Source organism: Bos indicus x Bos taurus, chromosome 12 (genome assembly GCF_003369695.1).
Source record: "Bos indicus x Bos taurus breed Angus x Brahman F1 hybrid chromosome 12, Bos_hybrid_MaternalHap_v2.0, whole genome shotgun sequence".
Taxonomy (NCBI): domain Eukaryota; kingdom Metazoa; phylum Chordata; class Mammalia; order Artiodactyla; family Bovidae; genus Bos; species Bos indicus x Bos taurus.
The window spans coordinates 85,035,857-85,057,046 of NC_040087.1; the positions used below are offsets into that span (position 1 = coordinate 85,035,857).

General features: G+C 52.1%; 1 protein-coding gene across 6 annotated transcripts in view; it reads left to right on the forward strand.

The window, feature by feature from the left end:
- Positions 1-21,190, forward strand: part of ARHGEF7 (Rho guanine nucleotide exchange factor 7) — a 102,582-nt gene that overhangs the window by 13,441 nt on the left and 67,951 nt on the right. For 3 of the 6 annotated variants that reach the window (XM_027557980.1, XM_027557978.1, XM_027557982.1), the window contains exon 2: positions 14,730-14,816. The exons of 1 other annotated variant lie outside the window; for it this stretch is intronic. In XM_027557980.1, the coding sequence (XP_027413781.1) occupies positions 14,730-14,816 (87 nt within the window). Of the gene's footprint in view, positions 1-14,447; positions 14,548-14,729; positions 14,817-21,190 lie in introns of those variants that run through there. 2 more of the 6 variants (XM_027557984.1, XM_027557986.1) reach the window with 2 other exon arrangements.

Consider the following 21,190-nt stretch of genomic DNA (forward strand, 5'->3'; position numbering starts at 1 on the left):
GGCTTGGGGCTGGGCGGCGTCCGGGTCCATGTGAAAACACTCTTTGTGTGGGGGTCCGCAGGGCCGTGGCTTCTCCTGCTGCCTCCCACGGGGGGTGGGCCTGGGTCCTTAGGCTGGGGACCACTTCTCTCTGCAGGTCTGTAGGGGTCTGTGGCTTGTGCTGGCTTTCCACCACTACTGAGGAGTCTGTGCTTTTCAGTTCAGTAGCCAATTAAGAGGGCTTCCCTGGTGGCTTAGTGGTAAAGAATCTACTTGCCAATGCAGGAGATGTGAGTTTGACCTCTGGGTCGGGAGGATCCCCCGGACAAGGAAATGTTCCCGTGTTCTTGCCTGGAAAATCCCATGGACAGAGGAGCCCATTAGGCTCAGTCCATGGGGTTACAAGAGAGTCCCAACACAGCTTAGTGACTGCACAACAGAGGCCATTTAAAGTGCACTTTGTCACTGAACACCGAGGAAAACGATTGATTTCTTGCAACCCCGCCACCCAAGTGCCGTCAGAGCACGCTGCTTTTCTAGATGATACTGTGCTGCCAAGGTGACCTTCAGGGGCCATCTCCTTCAGGTGAAGGGGGCTGGAATCGCCTCACGGGCAGGAGGTGAGGCCTGGGGGAGCTGGCCAGCTGGTTATGGGCCCTGCGTGGAGTCAGCGATCATCCTGAGTGACAGGGAGCCAGCCCTGAAGCCAGAGGCTGGTGCTTAGCAGTGCCCGGCTGACCGAGGCCTGGTGCTTACGGAGGGGAGCGGAGCCCGGACCCCGTGCTGGCCGCCCTCGGAGCGCTGGGTGGCAGCTGGCGGCTGGCCTTAGGCGGGGCCTTTGGTAACAGCATGCATCCGTCAGCCTCGACAGAAAGGGCTTACGGGTTTATGCTAAAACCCAGAGCATCTCTTACGTCTGTGTCGTTTAGTCTATGGATATTATATTTCCATGTGTTTGTGTTTTTTTAAAGCATGGTTCCTGTGTCAAATATTCAGTTCTCGTGTTACACCAGCTGCCTTACTTTTTGGTTCTAGGTGCTGTCAGCATCACTCACCTTCACTTTTGGAAGCTCTACCCAAGTGGTTCTGGTACCAATTCGAGTCACAGGCTCTGGTCCTTAGTGCCAGTGAAGTTGCTCAGCCATGTCCGACTCTTTGCGACCCCATGGACAGCAGCCTACCAGGCTCCTCCATCCATGGCATTTTCCAGGCAAGAGTATTGGAGTGGGTTGCCATTTTCTTCTCCAGGGGATCTTCCTGACCCAGGGATCACACCCCGGTCTCCCACATTGCAGGCAGGCGCTGTACCATCTGAGCCACCAGGGAAGCCCTAAATAATGAGTAAACCATAGTGCCAGTGAAGTTGGAAACCATGACTCCACCTACCACGTAACATGCTCAGTGCCTCTATCTCTGTGCGCCAGGTGTTGAGACCCAGCTCTCATCACACAGACTGCGTGTGCAATGTGTGTTCCACGTGCAAGGAGGCGCTCTGGGCACGCACGAGATTGCACCGCGTGTTTGTGCTGGAGCTATGGAGACATCGGGGGCAGGGGTGCCAGCAGCTAGGGTGATGCAGTTTCACATCTGGACGGTAGGGAGGTGTACCAGGAAGTGACGTTTAAACAAAGACAATGTATAAGAGCAAAGGCAAGACCTGGATGTCGGGGAGAAGGGAGTTTCAGGCAATGGGAAGAGCCTCTGCGAAGGCCCTGAGGTGGGAGCCTGGCTGGCAAATTCCAGGAACAGCAGAGTTCACTGTGGGTTGGGGGAGAGTAGTGGCTGGCTGGTGAGGTCAGGGAGGGCATGGAAGAGCTGCCTGTGCAGGCCTGCTCAGCCATCTTAAGGTCACTGACTTAAAAACTCAGTAGACTTTATTTTCAGTCTTCAGTTCAGTTCAGTTGCTCAGTCGTGTCCGACTCTGCGACCCCATGAATCGCAGCACGCCAGGCCTCCCTGTCCATCACCAACTCCCGGAGTTCACTCAGACTCACGTCCTTCGAGTTAGCGATGCCATCCAGCCATCTCATCCTCTGTCGTCCCTTCTCCTCCTGCCCCCAATCCCTCCCAGCATCAGAGTCTTTTTCAGTGAGTCAACTCTTCACATGAGGTGGCCAAAGTACTGGAGCTTCAGCTTCAGCATCATTCCCTCCAAAGAAATCCCAGGGCTGATCTCCTTGCAGTCCAAGGGACTCTCAAGAATCTTCTCCAACACCACAGCTGAAAAACATCAATTCTTCGGCGCTCAGCCTTCTTCACAGTCCGACTCTCACATCCATACATAACCACAGGAAAAACCATAGCCTTGACTAGACGGACCTTTGTTGGCAAAGTAATGTCTCTGCTTTTCAATATGCTATCTAGGTTGGTCATAAATTTCCTTCCAAGGAGTAAGCATCTTTTAATTTCATGGCTGCAGTCACCATCTGCAGTGATTTTGGAGCCCCCCAAAATAAAGTCTGACACTGTTTCCACTGTTTCCCCATCTATTTCCCATGAAGTGATGGGACTGGATGCCATGATCTTCATTTTCTGAATGTTGAGCTTTAAGCCAACTTTTCACTCTCCACTTTCACTTTCATCAAGAGGCATTTTAGTTCCTCTTCACTTTCTGCCATAAGGGTGGTGTCATCTGCATATCTGAGGTTATTGATATTTCTCCCGGCAATCTTGATTCCAGCTTGTGTTTGCAGTCTTATGTTTCTAGAAAAACTGAGCAGAGAGCACAGAGGATTCCATCCAGCCCTCCCCACTCTCCCCTGCTGTTGACGTCTTGCATCACCGTGTGTCAGCTGTTGCAGTGGATGAGGCGGTGCTGATACGCTGAGTAAAGTCCATGGTGGGCGTGAGGCTTCTCCCTGCTGTGCAGTCGTGCGCTTGGACACCGCACGTGTCCATCATCGCTGTCACACGGGATGGTTCACGGCCCTAAGTCTTCTCTGCGCTCTGCCTGTCCATCCCACGCCCTCCCCTCATCCCTGCCAGTTTTGCCTCTTCCGGGATCATCGCGTAGGGTCACATGGTGTGTAGCCTTTTCAGATTGGCTTCCTTTACTCAGTCATGTGCATTGAGGTCTCTGATGTGCCTTCCTGTGGCTTGACTGCGCATTTCTTTTTATGACTGAGTGATCTCCCATTGTCTGCATGGACCACAGTCCGCTTACTCACTCACCTACGGAAAAGCATCTTGATTACGTCCAGCTTTTGGCAGTTATGGATAAAGCTGCTATAAACATTCATATTCAGGTCTTTGCATGGACATGTTTCCAACTCATTTGGGTAAAGTGAATTTACCCAAGGAGAAAGACTGCTGGACTTTGGGTGGGAGCATGTTCAGTTTTGTAAGGAGCCGTCTCCGTGGTGTCTGGCTCGAGTTCCTGCCGGGCAGGGATGGGGCTGCTGTCGCCCCAGGCTGGCGAGGACCTCACGGGTGTGCAGGGGCGTCTCACTGCAGTGTTGAGCTGCCCTTCCCTGATGACAGCTGACGTGGGGCACCTTTTCATCTGTCCGTTGCGTTGCCACCTGTAGGGAAAGAGCGAATTAGCCAAGATGGTGGCGGTCAGGCTCTCTCCCCCCACGTCCTCACACTCTGGCCCCACGTTTCGTAAATACGTGGTCATATAACAGCCAAGATCGTTTACAGCACGGTACGTGCGCAATGACCTGTAAGATAAGCACCGCCTGAAAAGCTCCTGCGGGCGAGGCGAGGCGAGTCAAGGACAGAATGACCTTGAGCTGAGTCGTAGTTGTCGCTACCGCTGTGTCGGCCGTTAGAAAGGAGAAGATGTCTGCCTCGCTGCTGCCAGTAAAGCGTGTCTGCGATTCCTACGGCTCCTGGCGTCTGCTCCCAGCTCTGCCTTCCCTGTCCTGGGTTCAGCGAACAGCGAGACACCGCGAGACACCGTCTTGTGCCCGCTTTGGTGAGGAGACTGGTCACGTCTTCTGCCCATTTTTTCACTGGGTCGTCTGTTTTCTTGTTGAGTGTTAGTACTTCTTTGTATGTTTTGCGTACAAGGCCTTGACTGGACGTGTGTTTTGCAAATGAGCTCTTCTTCCGGTCCGTGTCTAATCTTCTCCTTCTCTGAAAGTACTCTGGCTTTTACCCTTGAATGAATGGAGAGCTGCTGAGTGTTTTGAGCTGGGGGGTGAGGTGACCGGCAAATCGTACGTGTACGGGACGTATCCAGCTCTAGTGGCATGGAGGATCCAGATCTCCGGAGTCTGCGACGGCAGCCTCGTCTTTGAGCTAGCAAGGTCTGTGACCGTTTGAAAACGTGTCTTCCAGCTACACGTCTGACAGCTACGGCCCTACATGACTGAGCCAGTGGTCTGCAGATACTCCAGCCTCTTGGCGATAACAATCTTTTATCACCTTTTTATTACTCGCCGTTAATATGAAGTCTCAGCTGGCTTCTTCCACGTGAGAGGCTTTTCCGAGACAGGAGTGTTCCGGCTGTGGCCGCCCCGCCCCTGGCCTGCCCTCCGGGGAGGGTCTCAGCTGCTATTTATGGAGAGGCGCACTTGCCAGCGGGTGTCTTCAGCTGTTTCCTATCCCTGTATTTAGGTTTCTTCCCCGGGTGAAGGCTGCTCTCTGCAAAGTCAGCCAGCACCCTCTGCATGCCTTCAAACCTCCCCCATGCTAACCTGTGGGTGAAAACAAAGCTTCTCCAAGGTGATCTCCAGAGTGTCCCGTCTTCGGGCCCAGAGGCTTCAGTGCAGCTTCTCAGGCTGTTTAAAAGTGATAGACGGGGTCTCGAGCTGGGAGGGCTGGTTGAGCAGGAGGCTGGTGCTGCTCCAAAGCCCCACTGCTGCCCCTGTTTCACTGTGTGGGGAGAGGCTGGAGGGGGCACAGCAGTAAATCAGGGCCACGGCAGGCAGCCTGGACCGCTCCCGGACACCTGAGGATAGGGGGGTGGACAGTGCAGTGGTTGCAGACACGGGACACCTTAACCTGAGGCATTTCAGTCGAAGGAAGGAGGCTGGGTTGTCCATGAGGCAAAGAGTACACCTGTGAGACCTGCCGCCCCCAGTGCCCCGTTCAGGCAGCAGGCAGCTCTGCTCCTGAGGGCTGGCTCCTGTCCGGGGACTCTAGCTCCTGCTGCTAAGTCGCTTCAGTCGTGTCCGACCCTGTGCGACCCCATAGACGGCAGCCCACTAGGCTCCCTCATCCCTGGGATTCTCCAGGCGAGAACACTGGAGTGGGTTGCCATTTCCTTCTCCAATGCATGAAAGTGAAAATTGAAAGGGAAGTCAGTCGTGTCCAACTCCTAGCGACCCCATGGACTGCAGCCCACCAGGCTCCTCCATCCATGGGATTTTCCAGGCAAGAGCCCTGGGGTGGGGTGCCAGTGCCTTCTCCGGGGACTCTGTAGGGAGACAGCAAATTAGGCAAGATGGTGGTGGTCAGGCCCTCTCGCCCCACGTGTTGTAAATACGTGGTTATGTAGCAGCCGGGATCCCTTACAGCACTGCGCGTGCGTGTCACAATGTACCCGCTTGGCCACGGGCCACGTGTGTCCTGTAGGCACATGTAAGCTCCACGTGAAGCCTTGGGGCTGCGTTATGGTCCACGCTGTGGCCCGTGTCATGGCCCTGTTGCGGCTGTGTTTGCTGGGTCAACTCCAGGAGAACACAGCATGTCTGCTGCTACGGCTGCGATGCCAGTCAGGGGAGAATGAGCCTGTCTGCAGTTCCTGCGGCTCCTCTGGTTTTCTTCCAGCTTCCCTGCTCGCACCTCACCTACCCTGCTTCAGTGAACAGTGAGATGGACTCTCAGCCCCAGCTGCTGCATGGACACTGTGGAGGCACACGGCACCTTCCCCTCGGGGACCACAGCCTCTGCACGGGCTCTTCCACCCGTGGGCACAGGCATGAGCGTGGCCAGCCGTCCTGAAGTGTGTGCGGTGGAAGAGGAGACCGACAGGAAGGACCAGAAACAGGGCAGTGATGGAGCCGAAGGACCAGAAACAGGGCAGTGATGGAGCCGAAGAGAATCGGCAGCGGCTCTGGGTTCAGGTCAGCTCAGTTCAGTCGCTCAGTCATCTCCGACTCTTTGTGACCCCGTAGACTGCAGCACGCCAGGCCTCCCTGTCCATCACCAGCTCCTGGAGTTTACTCAAACTCATGTCCACTGAGTTGGTGATGCCGTCCAACCATCTCATCCTCTGTCATCCCCTTCTCTTGCCTTCAACCTTTCCCGCATCAGGGTTTTTGCCAATGAGTCAGTTCTTCGCATCAGGTGGCCAAAGTACTGGAGTTTCAGCTTCAGCATCAGTCCTTCCAATGAATTTTCAGGACTGATTTCCTTTAGGATGGTCTGGTTGGATCTCCTTGCTGTCTGAGGGACTCTCAAGAGTCTTCTCCAACACCACAGTTCAAAAGCATCAGTTCTTCAGTGCTCAGCTTTCTTTATGGTCCAAAATGCCTGTTTCCATTGGGTTGAAAGCAGGAGAGTGAGAGGGGAAGAAAAAGGAAGCTAATCCATATGCACGGGTGAGACTTCAGAGTTAAGACAAACGTCTGAGTACAAGGCCTGGTTTAAGTTGCCTTGTGAGCTTGGTGTGCCCAGTCGTGTCCGACTCTTTGAGACCCCATGGACTATAACCCACCAGGCTCCTCTGTCCATAGGAGTTCCCAGGCAAGACTACTGGAGCCGCTTGCCATTTCCTTCTCCAGGGGATCTTCCTGATCCAGCAGGGATTGAACCCACGTCTCTTGCGTCGCAGGCAGCTTCTTTACCACTGCGCCACCTGGGAAGCCCTTGTGAACTTGGGCTCCTGTTTTCCTGTGTTGGGAAGGAATGAGGCAGTACGGTGGCCTGGCTGTGCACCTCTGCCACGCTGTGTGTGGGTCACAGCCACACGGGGCAGGTGGCGTGCTGGTTTTCAGATTGCTCTTGTTTGGCTGTAACTGTACACCTGCCTGTCAATCTGACGTTCCTGCGAGGGTCAAATACAACTGTGGTGGAGGAGTTTAGCCCGGGTTATCTGGGGAATGTCTGTGCTCACATTGTAAAAAATCCATTTTTGGCATTGGTATGCATTTGGGATGGTCGCCACCATCTCTCAGGGACTTGAAATGTGCTTTTGGAGTCTGTGGGAAGCGAGCCTCGGGGGACACCCGAGCTAACTTAGGCTGTGCAGTCTGGCTGGTGCCCACCCGGCACCCCTCACGTCTGGGAAGGCTGCACTTGGTGCATTCATGTTTCTGGCCGCCCACTGGGCTTGGCCAGCTCCTCAGATGACCGTAGCATCCACCCGGAGTAGGGCTTGTGTTGAAGAAGGGAAGCAGAGGAAACCGTGTTTTATCAAAGGCTCCGATGGCTCCCCTAAATGACCTGCGACCCCAGGCTGTGTGCCCTGGGAGCTGTTTACTCTCTGGAACTTGCTGGCAGTTCCCAGGCGCTGCAGCAGCCTCACTGTCCTCTGTGGGACTGGAGGAAGGGCCCTGTGGCCTTCTGCTGGGCTCTGCTGACCTGTTTTCTCTCCCCTCAGCCTCTCTGGGTGCAGAATGAGCATGGCCCCTGAGCAGGAGACAGCCACACTCCAGTCAGAGTGAAGCAATGGCTACTGGGTTGTTACAAGTTAGACAAGCCCCTCAGTGCCCATTTGACTTCTGGGTGGGGAATTTAGGGTTTTAAGCATGGCCTTGTGTTTTGGCAGGGCGGGTCGAGATCTGCTTTATAAGGACCCCAGCGCACTGACAGCTGGGCTCTCTGTGGGCTGTTTTTTAATTGAAGGGCTACTTTATTTGTGGAGGACGTGAGACTGGAGTGTTCTTCTTTTAAAAAATGTGTTTATTTAATAATACTTGTGTGTGGGACAGAATTGAAAGGGTGCGGAGAGGCACAGCGTGACAAGCAGGCCCCCGCGCCTCGGTCCTGTGGGCCCCCGCTCCCCTCCCAGGCGGCAGCCCGTTACCTCCGTGTGCCTCCACCACAGGCTATGTGTTTCTGAACACCCGCACATGTTCCTCCTGCTTTTTCCTTTGAACACAGAGGCAGCATGTGCCCCCAGGAGGACATGTCCTGTAACCAGGAGGCTGTGGCGTCAGGATCAAAGCCGCCTCTTTTTGAAAGCAGTGCGGTGGGCCGGCGCACTGGCCTGCGGCAGGTCTGTGGCTGACTCAGTCCTCTCCCTGAGTGGTTCTCGTCTTCTGCTGTGACACCGTGTTCTGTTTTTCACTGAACCACCAGGAGGCTCACTGGGGCTAGGCGCCCAGCGAAAAACAGATGACGCTGAACAGATGGTTGAAGAGTGTTTAACGAAGAGACTATTTACAAAGTAGGGGCGGGGGAAGGCCATGGAGGCGCCCCAGGAAGCCACCGCTCCTGGGGACCCAGGTCCCAGGCAGCGGGGAAGGCCGTGGAGGTGCCCCAGGAAGCCACTCCCCCTGGGGACTGGGGTCCCAGGCAGCAGGGAAGGCCGTGGAGTGCCCCAGGAAGCCACTGCTCCTGGGGACTGGTCCCAGGCAGCGGGGAAGGCCGTGGAGGCGCCCCAGGAAGCCACCGCTCCTGGGGACCGGGGTCCCAGGCAGCGGGGTGTCCCCCAGCTGTTAGTTTCCTGTACCCTCCATCTTAGCTGGAACCCATGCAATTCCTTGCTGGTAGGACGGCCTGTTCTTCCTGGTGGCAGTTTTGGAAACTAAGACTCTGGATGCCTTTAGAGTTGGAGAGGAGGCGCTGAGGGTGCCTTTATCCTGACTGCGAGTGGAACTGGCTGTGCTGGCTGTGGGGTGGGTGGTAGAAGTTGGGGAGGCGGGAGCCCAGCAGCTGGTGCTGAGGTCTGACTTCTGACCTCAGTGCTGCCTTGGGATTTAGTTTGTAGCAGATTCTCAGAACATCACACACGCCCCTTATCAGACAGGGACTACAAAAGCAGTGTTTCAAAGGGAAATCACAATGCTTTTGGGACTGTACTCTTGCCTGGAAACTCCCATGGAAGGAGGAGCCTGGTGGGCTGCAGTCCATGGGGTCACCAAGAGTCGGACACGACTGAGCGACTTCACTTTCACTTTTCACTTTCATGCATTAGAGAAGGAAATGGCAACCCACTCCAGTGTTCTTGCCTGGAGAATCCCAGGGATGGGGGAGCCTGGTGGGCTGCTGTCTATGGGGTTGCACAGGGTCGGACACGACTGAAGCAAGTTAGCAGCAGCAGCAGCATGCCTCTGCCAGATTACAGCTTGTGGTGGAAAAGCCTGGAGTTTGTCGTGCTGGGAGGTTCGGGAGAGGACTGCTGGACAACGCACAGGGCAGCTGTTGGAGCACCTCTCTGGACGCCTGGGGAGACGCACTCAGGGGAGCCCGCCTTCGGGTGGCTGCAAATGAAGCTGCTGGGAACATCCTCGAACGTGGCTTTTGGAGGGCGTGTTTCCATCCCGCTTGGGTAAATGCCTCGGGGAGGAACTGCTGGGGCTCAGGCATGTCTGACTCTGAGAGACTGCAGTTCCCAGAGCGCCCCACCATCAGGCGTGGGGCTCCGACTGCTCCCCGTCTTCAGTGTGTGAGACTGCCAGCCTTTTCCATCTCGCCAGTCTGCCGGGTGGAGAGTGTTATCTGTGGTTTTAATTGCGTTTCGCCTATGACTAAAGATGCGCCACACTTTTTCATGTGCTCACTTACCATTCATACAGCTTCTTCAGCAAAATATGGGTGGGTGGTGGCTTTTAAGTATTGCCTTTTGTATCATCATGGAGAAGGAAATGGCAACCCGCTCCAGTATTCTTGCCTGGAGAATTCCATGGACAGAGGAGCCTGTGGGCGACAGTCCATGGGGTTACAAAGAGTCAGACACGACAACTAAAGCACCACCGTCACATTTCCAGTTCTAGGTCCTCAGCGTGCACCTGTGCTCGACTCTGACGAGCCGGGAAGCTGCCCGTGCACGAGGAGACCCTGGCGCTGGCCCAGCTGGCCCTTCCCCTTTCACGACAACGGCCCTCCCCCACTTCACCCTTGTCCCCAAGGTGCACGCTGCTGGGAGGGGGGCTTCCTGGCTGGGTCACAGAGAGCCCTGGTGCTGGGAGGGGTGTGACTCTGATGACCATGGGCTGCAGCTCAGGGTTGTACTTCTTAAGCTTTCACAGAAATTGAAGGAGACCCCAATCAAGCTGTTAGCTGATGAGGTAAAGTTTTTATTTATGACCGATTGTATCAGGACTTTGGCTATGTAACTCAGAAGGTTTCAGAGAATCAAGTTACATCCTAACAAAACTCCATCCATTTCCATGCACTTAATTTATGAACAAGGTTTCTCAGTGTCTGCATAAGAAACCCCAGTAGAATAGAACTGGTGCTGGTCCATATCTCTTTCCAGCAGTAAGTGATCATCCATGGTAAATAAACCCATTAAAAAAACCTTCTTCCTAAGAAAACACTATTTCAATGACAGCATTATGTAATGTAGTCACCATAGGGTGACTGTTCTAAAAAGTACACATGTCCACTGCTCACACACACGCATACTGTGTACTGGACAGTACAGTGTAACACAGGAAAGAAAACCTTCAAAACAGGGTTAACTGAAGACTAAACATTTAAAACACATTGCCTTAAGAGATACATTTTCAAATAATAATTCGCATTTTGTAATCAATAATTTTTATGAAAAATATGTTTACATCATTTGTGAACTCAGAGAATTCGTAACAGATCCTTATGGATTAATAGTTTTAAATGTTGAGGCAATTCTCATTATTTGTGGTAACTGCATTCTACAAGGGCACCGTGACCACTGAATTAGCAACAACTGAACCACTGTTCCTGGAGAAATACGGGGTTAGTTTCCTTTGAGACTATGGTCACAACATTTGGTCAACTAATCAATACCTAATCTTGTTTTGGGTATGTTTCTGTTTAAAGATGGCTTATTTAACATATATATGTATATTTACAAATAATTACATGCTGTGTATCTTCAAAAGAAAACACTATTTCAATGATAGCATTATCTAATGTCACCATAGGGTGACTGTTCTAAAAAGTACACATGTCCACTGCTCACACACACATACACATGCATACTGGACAGTACAGTGTAACACAAGGAAGAAAACCTCCAAAACAGCGTTAACTGAAGACTAAACATTTACAAATGTACAGAAACCACCTCACTGTTGATGGAGCTGTGCGACATGTGGCAGGGCAGTGCACAATGTAGTTAAGCCCCTCAATGTTGGCTTGCCCCTTGGAAACTTGTCCCTTGTGGCTCAGCTGATAAAGAATCTGCCTGCAATGCGGGAGACCTGGGTTCGATCCCTGGGTTGGGAATATCCCCTGGAGAAAGGAATGGCTATCCACTCCAGTATTCTGGCCTAGAGAATTCCATGGACTATGGGGTTGCAAAGATCGGACACAACTTCTTTTTACTTCACTGGAAACTCAGGAAAAGTGGTGAAGCTCCCTGGGCAGGAGAGGAAGACGTCAAGGAGGGTGGCCTGGCAGTCCTGCCCCAGGAGTTTGGCCTTCACAGCTTGCTGATGGTGTCAACAACTTTCCCTCCCAATCGGACTTGAAATAATTGCTTCAGCTCTGTCTGCTTGGCTTTTTGCCTCATATCTTTACATGTTTTGGCATAAGAAATGAATGCAGTTGAGGCAAGGTGCTTAAATGTGAGGCAGCGTTTGGGCATAGGGTCCCCATTTTCCACGTCATTGAAAACTTCTTCCAAGGCTGAAGGCCATCCTGCCACCTTGGCTGCTGTAAGAGGGACGGTTCTTGCAGTCTCAGGCTGACTTGCATTGCCGTCCTCATCATCACTGACTTCAAAGCCTCATTCTGCCGTCTCATCTGAGGCTTGGTTGGTGGGTTCTGCTGTTGTCTCTCTCCAAATTGCCTCCGTCGCCTTCCTTCATGTTTTGGAAACCCTCTCCACTCATTTGTTGTGCAATATGCGTTATGTTTTTGACACTATTCTTCATATTTTCTGTGACATCTTCAAAACCTTCAAAAATTTTCAGTCTGGCCAAATGTTTCCCCAGCAATTGCTGATGGTAGCCTGTTTGACACTGTCCCAGGCTGTGCTGATATGCAATAATGTTGCGTATGGTGACTGACTTCCAAGTACTCCAGTATGGTGGTCTCCTTGTTGGTGCTGAGAGCCTCGAAAGCCTTGCTTAAAGCTCCCTGGCATAATGTGCCTTGAAAGCTTTTATCATGTCCTGACTGAGGGCTTGGATGAGAGATGCCATGTTTGGGGGCATGAGGACAACTTCTGTGTCAGGGTGGGCATTTTTGAGCTCTTAACGGCAATGAACTGGGGCATTATCCAAGATGAATAAAACCGTGAAGGCAAGGTTCTTGCCATGGAGATAGTGTTCAGCTTTTGGGAAGCAGTTGTGGAACCTTCCCAGAAATATTTCAGATGCCATCCGTGCTTTTTTGTTCTATCTCCAATGGACTGGCATATGGTTCAAGGTTTTCCCTCTGAATGCTCGTGGGCTTTGTGCTCTGTGTACCATGAGGGGTTTTCTCTTAGTCACCCTTGGCGACTGCACATAATAGCAAGGTTACCCACTCTGAATGATTTAAAGCCAGGAGCTTTGGAGGCCATTTGCATTTCACAGGCTCACTTGCCAGCATTCTTGTAAAATAAGCCAGTTTCATCAGCACTGAAAACCTGCTCTTCTGTATAACCTTTTTAATATATAACACTTAGCAGGTATTTTCTAAACTTTTCTGCTGCCTACTGATCTGTAGAACCTGGCTTGCCTGCAAGTCTAACATTTTTCATGTGGTATCACCTTTTGAATTGTGCAAGCCAACCTTCACTAGTTGAGAAGGGTTTAACATTGTCTTGGCCCTGGGTAAGATAAGTGTGCATTTCTTTGGCTTTCAGCCTCACAACAATGCTGTCTACTATGCTCTTTTTATTGCTTGTCATCTCATGAATCCACAAATTTAGTTGCTATTCCATCTTTCCCACACTTACATCATGCACTATAAAGGTTACTTTGGCACTTTCCAGAGTGGGTTCATGTTATCTCCGAATATCTTCTTCCTTTTTCTAGATGTACCGTATTGTTGACTCATTACCGTTGAATTCGGGGCCTGTAGCGTATAATTCAGGCCTGAATGAAGTTTATCTATCACATGTATTTTCTCTGTAAGGCACATCACAACCTTCTTGTGCTTAGGAACACTGGACAGTGCTTTAACACTATGCTTGGGGGCCATTTAAAATAGTGAAATCACCAAGAAAAAGCAAAAAAAAACCCCCCAAAAAACAGTGAAAAACATAGCACCAGTAGATATCGGAAAGAACATTTGTTTCCATTATGAGCTAATGTAAGATGGCATAGCATGCTCTTGTTCAAATTCAGCTGGGAACGTGTGAATAAGGAAATTCAAATTTCTTGCTGCCTTGCACATGTATAAATGGCTGAGAAAGTACTGCAAATACGGATTTTGTGGTTACACATAAATTTTATCGAGTAGGCCAATTTGCAAATACGGCATCCATGAATGAGGACTGACTGTGTGAGGGCGTGCGAGGAAGGAGTAGATGGGGCTAGAAGGCAGCTTTGGTTTTGCTGTTCCACTGGAAAAAACAAATCTGTTCAGTATTTGGAGGGAAACATGTTGGCACTTCTCTAGGAATTTTTAAACTTTAAGAGGAAAAAAAGAGTCTCATTTCCTCCATCTTTGCACTGCTTAACACCCTGGTTTTCTTTTGTAATTTTAGACGCCCTGAGCACTTTGACAGGAAACTACAGTATTCCTGTGAGAGGCCTGATGCAATGTCGAGATTTCACCCTAGAGGACAGAAGGACAAAAATGTCTTGAGCGTCCTGAATGCTCGAATTCCCGATGACACTTCAGTTCATGTGTCGTTCAGAACAACAAAAAGCTCTGCTGAAGTCTCAGGCTTCTCCCTTGATTGTTCTGCGTAATTGGTGCTGTTCTCCCACGTTTCTTGCCGTGGGAGGTTGTTAGTAACTCCTTACACGCGTGGCGGTGGCCTTTACAGCTCTGCCTTGGACCAAGCACCGAAGGTCTGTCTGCGGGAGCCCTCGCCGCTCGTCTCCTGTGATGGAGGCTGCAGTTGCCACCATTTATCTCCAGCAGCCTTCGCGCTGACGAGTAGCACATGGTCCATGTTTAGAAGAAAACACTGCGCTTTAATCCCAACATGCATAATTTACGTTGCTAATTAGTTTAAATCATCTAGTAGAATTCTAGCCCCCTTCTCCCCTCGAGCCGGGGGCGGGGAAGAACTGAAAAAAAAACAGGTTCTCGCCAGCCCCTTCGTTGTTGCTTGAAGCTGCGGAGGCCAAGCTGTCCCGGGTCCCCGCTGGCCGGGCGGGCTGCGTCCGCGGGGCCGCGTCGGGGAAAAGCGCCAGCTTTCGGGGACGGAGGAGCGCTCGCGTGGCACGCGTCCGGTGGGCTGCATCCGAGGCTGAGGGCCAGGCGAGGGCCAGGAGGCCGCGCCAGCGAGGCGGAGGCCGGAAGGGGTCGCGTGAGGGGGGCTGGCCGGGGCGCGGTCTGAAGACGTCACTTCCGCCGCCGCTCCACTTCCTGGTGAGGGAAGGGGCCTGAGGAGATTGGTGCAGCCGGGAGGAAGGAAAAAGGGTGAGGAGAGGCGGCGGCCGGGCGCGCGGGCGCCGGGGGGCGGCCAGGGTCGCGCCGGGCCGCCAGGGCCGCCCGGCCTGGCTGCGCGAGGGGCGGGCGCGCCCGCGGGGGGCCGCGGCGGGCTCGCCTCGGGGCGCGCCCGGCCTGCGCGCGGCGCTCAGCGCCTGTGCTCTGTGTTGCAGGTCTACCCGGAGCCCCGGAGCGAGGGCGAGTGCCTGAGCAACATCCGCGAGTTCCTGCGAGGCTGCGGGGCGTCCCTGCGGCTGGAGGTGAGGCCGGGGCGCGGGGGGCGCGGGGGGGCGCGCGGGCGGCGCCCGGGGGCGCGAGCGGTGTCGGGGCGGGGACGAGCCCCGCGTTTCGCCCTGCGCGAAGGGGAGAGGGGCTCTGGTGGATCGCGGGGCAGGTGACAGGCGCTCGTTCGTCGGGGGCGCCTTGGGGTTCCTTGGTACCCGGCTCAGCGTCCTCTGTGCGCTGGGGATGCTCGGAGGACCCGCGTCCAGGTTCGCGAACCCAGGCCGGTGTCGGGCCGAGCCCGGAGAAAGAGAACGGGCCCCTCCTCGTCCTCGACGCGCTCCCAGTCTCCCTTGGGCAGTCGGTCGGCTGGCTCTCATTGACTGGGCGTTTAGGCTGGAGACGTTAGCCTGCGTCTCGGGGAGCCTGCTGGGCGGAGGTGTCGTTTCCACGTTGCTTAGCATTTAGTCTCTACGCTAAGTACCGTCTTTCAGCGGCGTCTCTCTGGAAATCCCTTTTTCATGTTCCCATATGTGGTTCCCCCCCACCCCCCAAGCCCTGGGGTAGTGCTTTAGATCAGAAATGCGGCTGCTTTGTGTGTGCTGGGGGGTTTAAATCTTGCCTCTTCTACCTGTGGCTTTAGCGCTCTCTGCCTCTGTTTCCTGATCTGAGTGCTGGGATGAATTCTGCCCAGCTCCTAGGCAGCAGTGAATGAGAGCATCTTCAGAGGAGCCGCGGCGGGTTCTCCTCCTGAAAGGGCAGCCTCTTCTGTTTCTTGGGAGATAAATCTGGAAGCCGTCAAATCTGAGGAAGATTCTATGGAAAGCTTATCTGTTGGTACTGTTTTTATCACTAAGTTGATAGTGTTTGATATCTGTGAGGAAATCAGACCCTGAGGCGATTCCAGAGCAGAGATGTGGCGGTTCAGGAGTGGGAGAGACATTGTTTCAGAAGGGTCCTTTTCTCTGCTGGGTCCGCTTGGTCATTTTTCATCGAAGTTCCCTGTCATGCTGTGATAATGAATGTTTGTGGCAGTTTTTGCTTTTTCTTGGTTGTTGTGGAATTTTATTATCCTTTCCAAACTATTGAGGTTTTTTTTTTTAATCGTTAAATTTGAAACTCAGTTTGTACTTAGATATAATGTGACATTTCAGTGTAAGTTTTTAAGGAAAGAATTTTTTTTTAAAAAGTTGAATTAAAAAAACAAACAAACCCATCCTTAGTTTTCCAAAGGTTACCGTTGAAATTTTATGTTTTTTATGTTTTTGTTGAAAAAAAAATGTTTATGTTGAAATTTACTGTTTTTTAAAATTAAGAGCTTATTTAAAGACGTTAAAGACGTTCTAGAAGAGACATTGTTCACTAACGCACCCTAAGGGTCTAGAGCAGGGCTTGGCGTTTTGTAGGCCTTTTTTGTAGGCCTTCCGTAAATGCTTGTGACTGATTGACCTTGAAGTTGTAGTTGGTATCAGATGTTTCACTTTATGTAGAAAAATCAATTTTGACTTGTTTTGTGCAAATTTTTAAGAATATCTCTTCTAGTAAAGTTAATATAGAGACAAGTTTAGTTACCATTCTTTCAAGCTCAATTATAAGTCATACTTAAAACTTTCAATTAAATGAGAGGTAATAATAATAAAGCAGATCAGAAAGCCCATGCACTGTTTAAGCACTCTGAAAAAGGAACCTGTGTGGTATGGACTCAAGGTGGGCTTCCAGACTTGTTCTCGTCCGTGATATGAAGGGACAGGCCTGTCTCCTGGAAGACAGCCTCACACATGCAACACAAGTGTGGCCATTTCCCAGGGTTTTTAAAGAAAAACATGTGGAAGGGAGTGAGCAGAGAAAGGCTTTGTTCTTCTGAAATACCTTGTAGCTCTATGCTTTGTTTTCACAAAGTCCTGGAAGATGAGAGATTGACAAAAAGCTTTTGAAATTACAAATCTGAAACCCAAAATTGATAGCTTGAATTCTGGATTAGCTTTTTCTTTATGTAAAGGGTCAAGGTGCTTTTTTCCAGAGGTTTAGACTGAATTGTGTTTGTAACAGACTGCTTATTTTTGGTGTATGTATTTTCTTGTTTACCACCATTATAAATTATCCACAGATTTCTTAAAGAAAAAGAGGAATGGAACATCATAATCACTTTTTCAGTTATTTTCATGTGTACACATCTTAATACAGTGTGGAAATCAAGTATTATCCCCCAGTGAGTGGTTCTGATCATGAAAGGAGTTTTAATTTTAAAGGACTATTGTACAGTTTGCATTTATTGTTAAGCTTTGAAAAACAATTTAGGTTTTAGGTTAGAAAACGTTTTGAAATTTGGAAAACGTAAAAACTTATTGGAAAACCATGTTTAGCAAAACAGCCTATGTGACTTCGATCTTTTCATTTTGCTTATGATTTTTTTTTGCTACCCAGTAAGCATCTTATTTGACTTTTTTTGTTTCCTTCAATAGTATGGAATTTAATAAGAATTTAGATTTTTTTTCCTCATGTTTCTAATAGTGTAATAAGAATGTAAAGTAACGCTATTTAGAATTATGTATGCCTTGATAATGAAAGTGGGAACTTTCCTGGGAAAGTCGAGTTTGCTGACGAGAGGAGCCAGGCACTGTGAGCGTCTCCAGCTCAAGAATGTTGTGTCTGGAAGCCCCCGTTCCCAGGTGCCTGTGGAGGGACAGAGCTTGCCCCGGCCGTTGTGACGTTGTGAGAACACTGCTCATGCTGACCAGCCGTGTGTGTAGCTTTCCTGCCTCCACCTGCCCGATTTCAGGTTGTTTGCATTCCTGAGGGACTCGCACGTGCTGCCTTAGTTTACTCCCTAGTCTGTTGAGTTAGCCGGTCCTCGTCCTCGTTTTATAGGAAGGAGCCACAGTCTGACGTCAGTTCTCACTATTAATCCTGTGAGTGTTCACCGTAAGGCTGCTGTTGGGCTTGGTAAGGGATACTCCAGAAGGGGTGGTTTGGCAGGTCGGGGGCTGGCAGGGCTGTGCGGGCCCTGGGGGACCGGGGCAGGGACCTGGGGCGCGGAGCTGGCGTTGGCCCTATGCGAGGCGCTTCGTTTTCTGAGCCTGGCGCCGGCCGGGGTGTTCCACGGCCGCTCTGTAAAGGGGGCGTTCTTGCTGGAAGCGAGTCTGGAGACTGTGTACCACGGTGCCCGTTTCCCGCTGTGTGAGTGATGGAGCTTTGATTTTCTCCCTGCAGAGAGAACGGGAAGGCGTTAGTAGGGCCCTCCAGGGTTGTCATCGACTGGGTTGATGGGCTGATGAGGTGGGGAAAGAATGCGCCTCACGTCTTTCGAAAATTCTCATCTTCCTTGTGTATTTCTGGAGGGCAGAGTCTTATTAAACTTCTTTGTCCTCATGCTCCGTTCTCGTCTAGATTTTTAGCGAGGTTATGACTGAGATTTTGTCCAAAACTATTGAAAAATACTATTGGAAGAACTAAAACACGCTCGTGTGAAAACTTGAAACTTGTTGATGTAGGCTTCAGAATTAATTGAAACAAAGACAAGTGTATAGTCCTTTCCCTGGGAATGAGGTGCCCCACCCAGGTTTTAGCACCACCTTTGACCTGGATGCAGATGGATGGTTAAGCTGTGTGCTGGCGCTTTGCACTGCAGGTGTGTTTGGGGTGACACAGTCTGTCGTCTTAGCTAGTCATCTCTTCTCCTGACTCTGTGGTGAGCTGGAGGTGGTAGGTAATGATGTGGTGTTTATTGACTGACTTACCGAATAAACTCTTCAAGTCAAATCATTCATGTTTTTGCCAGAACTTGTCTTTTAAAGAAGTTGAGAGACAGTGAGTAATTAAAAAGTCATTTGGTAGGTGAAATGCATAGCTGTTCTCTGACCACCTTGTAGGTGCTTATAAGTTCATTTTACTAGTCCACCGTCTTTAACCTTACAGTGTACCCACAATGTTCTTATCTTAAGGTGTAGTTGGCATGAAAATATTGTTGATGTTACTTTGTTTTTTCCCACTCAGTCTTTAAAATCTGAAGTGTATTTCTCTCACTGAAAGCGTCTCTCGCTCTGAATCGGCTGCACTGGAAGTGCTCAGCACCTCACGAGGCAGGTGGCACCCACATCGGACCCTTGAAGTCTCCCTCATTGAAGAGGCTGGAGACACACGTCAGCCTGAAGTTGAACAGGACTGACATGTTGAGTAGAGTGTGTGCCGAGCTGTTCTGCCCAGGTGCCCTGTGGAGAGGGTGGCCCTTTCCCCACTTTGCAGAGGAGGGGATGGCAGGGTCTCAGGTCACAGCGCAGGAGCGCCGGGACTTGAACTTGGTCCCTGTAGCTCCACTGTCTGCGTCCTCTTGGGCACGCTGCACCTGGGCTGGACCAGCCAAGCTGGAATCGCAGCTTTTGCTGGTTCTGTAGCTGCCCAAGAGACCACCACAAACATGCTGGAGTCTCTGCAGCTTCCTGCCTCTCGGCCCTGCAGGGAGGCCCGGCTCCCTTGCAGATCCTGACGGCATGGTGGCTGGCTGCACTCTTGGCGGGAGATCGGGAGGGCATGGCTGTCCGTGGCTGCCGAGGTGGTGGGTGGATTCCAGGTCTCGTAGGGGACCACGGAGCAGGGGGACGGTCTGGGGGGACCGTGGAACTGGGGGGATGGCCTAGGGGAGATGGAGCAGGGGGGATGGTCTGGGGGGATGGAGTAGGGGGGACAGTCTAGGGGGGATGGGGACGGTCTAGGGGAGATGGAGCAGGGGGGACAGTCTAGGGATGGAGCAGGGGGGACATTCTAGGGGGAATGGAGCAGGGGGGACGGTCTAGGGGGGGACCGTGGAGCAGGGGGACAGTCTAGGGGGATGGAGCAGGGGGGATGGTCTGGGGGGACTGCAGAGCAGGGAGATGGTCTAGGGGGGACCACAGAACAGGGGGGATGGTCTGGGGGGTACCGCGGAGCAGGGGGACGGCTGCTGTCTGGTACTGTGTTCTGCGTGCTCGTGAATGGCCCCCCGTACTCACACTTGGCTGCCTGCTTCTCTGGGCACAAGAATTCTAGCCCCTCAGGGGCCTGTCTTTTGATCTCATTCCCCTCTTTTACTCCGTTTCCCCCTTTTTTCAAGTCCAGTAAAACAGACTACTTTGAATATCTTCTGGTTGTCACTTTTCTATTTTCATGTAAAAACAAATCAAGAAAATGCCTGTTGATCTTGAGGAAGGGACCCCCCCTCCTGACAGGCTTCTCCCCGTTGGTCTGAGGAAGGCAAAGTGCCCCCCTTCTTTGCCCTGAGGCGGTTCGTGTCCCTGCGGAGCTCCTCTGAGTCCTGGGAACTAGCGAGAGGACAGGTTCCCAGGGAATCACTGCAAAACGAGACAAATCCCGAGGCCTCTCAGACCATATTTAGATGTGAGATCTGCATTCAGTATGTTAAGAAAAAATTAACTTTCTAGCCAGAATATGCATTTCTGAGCTAATTTGACCCAAATTTTGGACCCTATTCAGGTTGGCGTGTGTTGGGTGTTTTCCCTGGTAGTTGGGGGAGTGCCTGGTCCTCGAGCTGAGTGGTGCCGGGTCTCCTGTCCACGACCGCTGGTGTCTCCCCCTGCGCTGCGGGGTGACCGGCGCGCACGCTCCTGCTCTAGGGAGAGAAGCAGGCAGGCGGGCTGGCATTCATGGGCTGCGGAGCTTCTGTATAGGACTGTGGTTCCAGCGTCCCCTGTGGAGTCTGCTGTAACTAGTTCCCCCGTGGGTCCTTTATTTTTTAAGTTTTGTGTTTGCTTTTGGCTGTGCTGGGTCTTGTTGGCTGTGTCCAGGCCTCCTCTAGCTGCAGCGAGCGGGAACCCTCTCTCCATGCGGTGCACAGGCCTCCTCTAGCTGCGGCGAGCAGGGACCCTCTTGTTGCAGTGCACAGGCTTCCCGTTGGGGCGTCTCCTCTTGTCATGGAGCCCGGGCTCCAGGCGCGTGAATTGAGTTGTTCTGGGTTGTTTGGGATCTTCCCAGACCAGGGGTCGAACCCATGTCCCCTGCATTGGCAGGCAGATTCTTATTCCCTGGACACCAGGGAAGTCCTGGTGTGTGCTTGGCATGAGGGGTTGGTGACGTTGGGAGTGGTCTGGCCGGGAGAGGGGGCCACGTGTTTCCCCCAAGCCTGCAGGAGAGCCAGGGAGCCTGCCTGGCGGAGGCGGCACAGAGGGAGCTGCTGCGCTTCTCCACTCTTCCCGGTGCAGGACGGGCTAGCCCAGCTGCGCTAGGACTTGCAGCATGTTGAGCGGCAGCAACCAAATGGACAGGCGGCCTGTGGGGTGGCCGGTTTGAGTCCTGCTCCCTGAGGCCTGCGGAGGAAGGCTCTGTGTGTGATGAGCGAAGTGCTCCCCTGTCTGCTGACGTGTGGAGCCGGGGGGCTGCTGAGGGGGTGCAAGAGAGAACCTTGTGATCAGCCCCGGTTTCA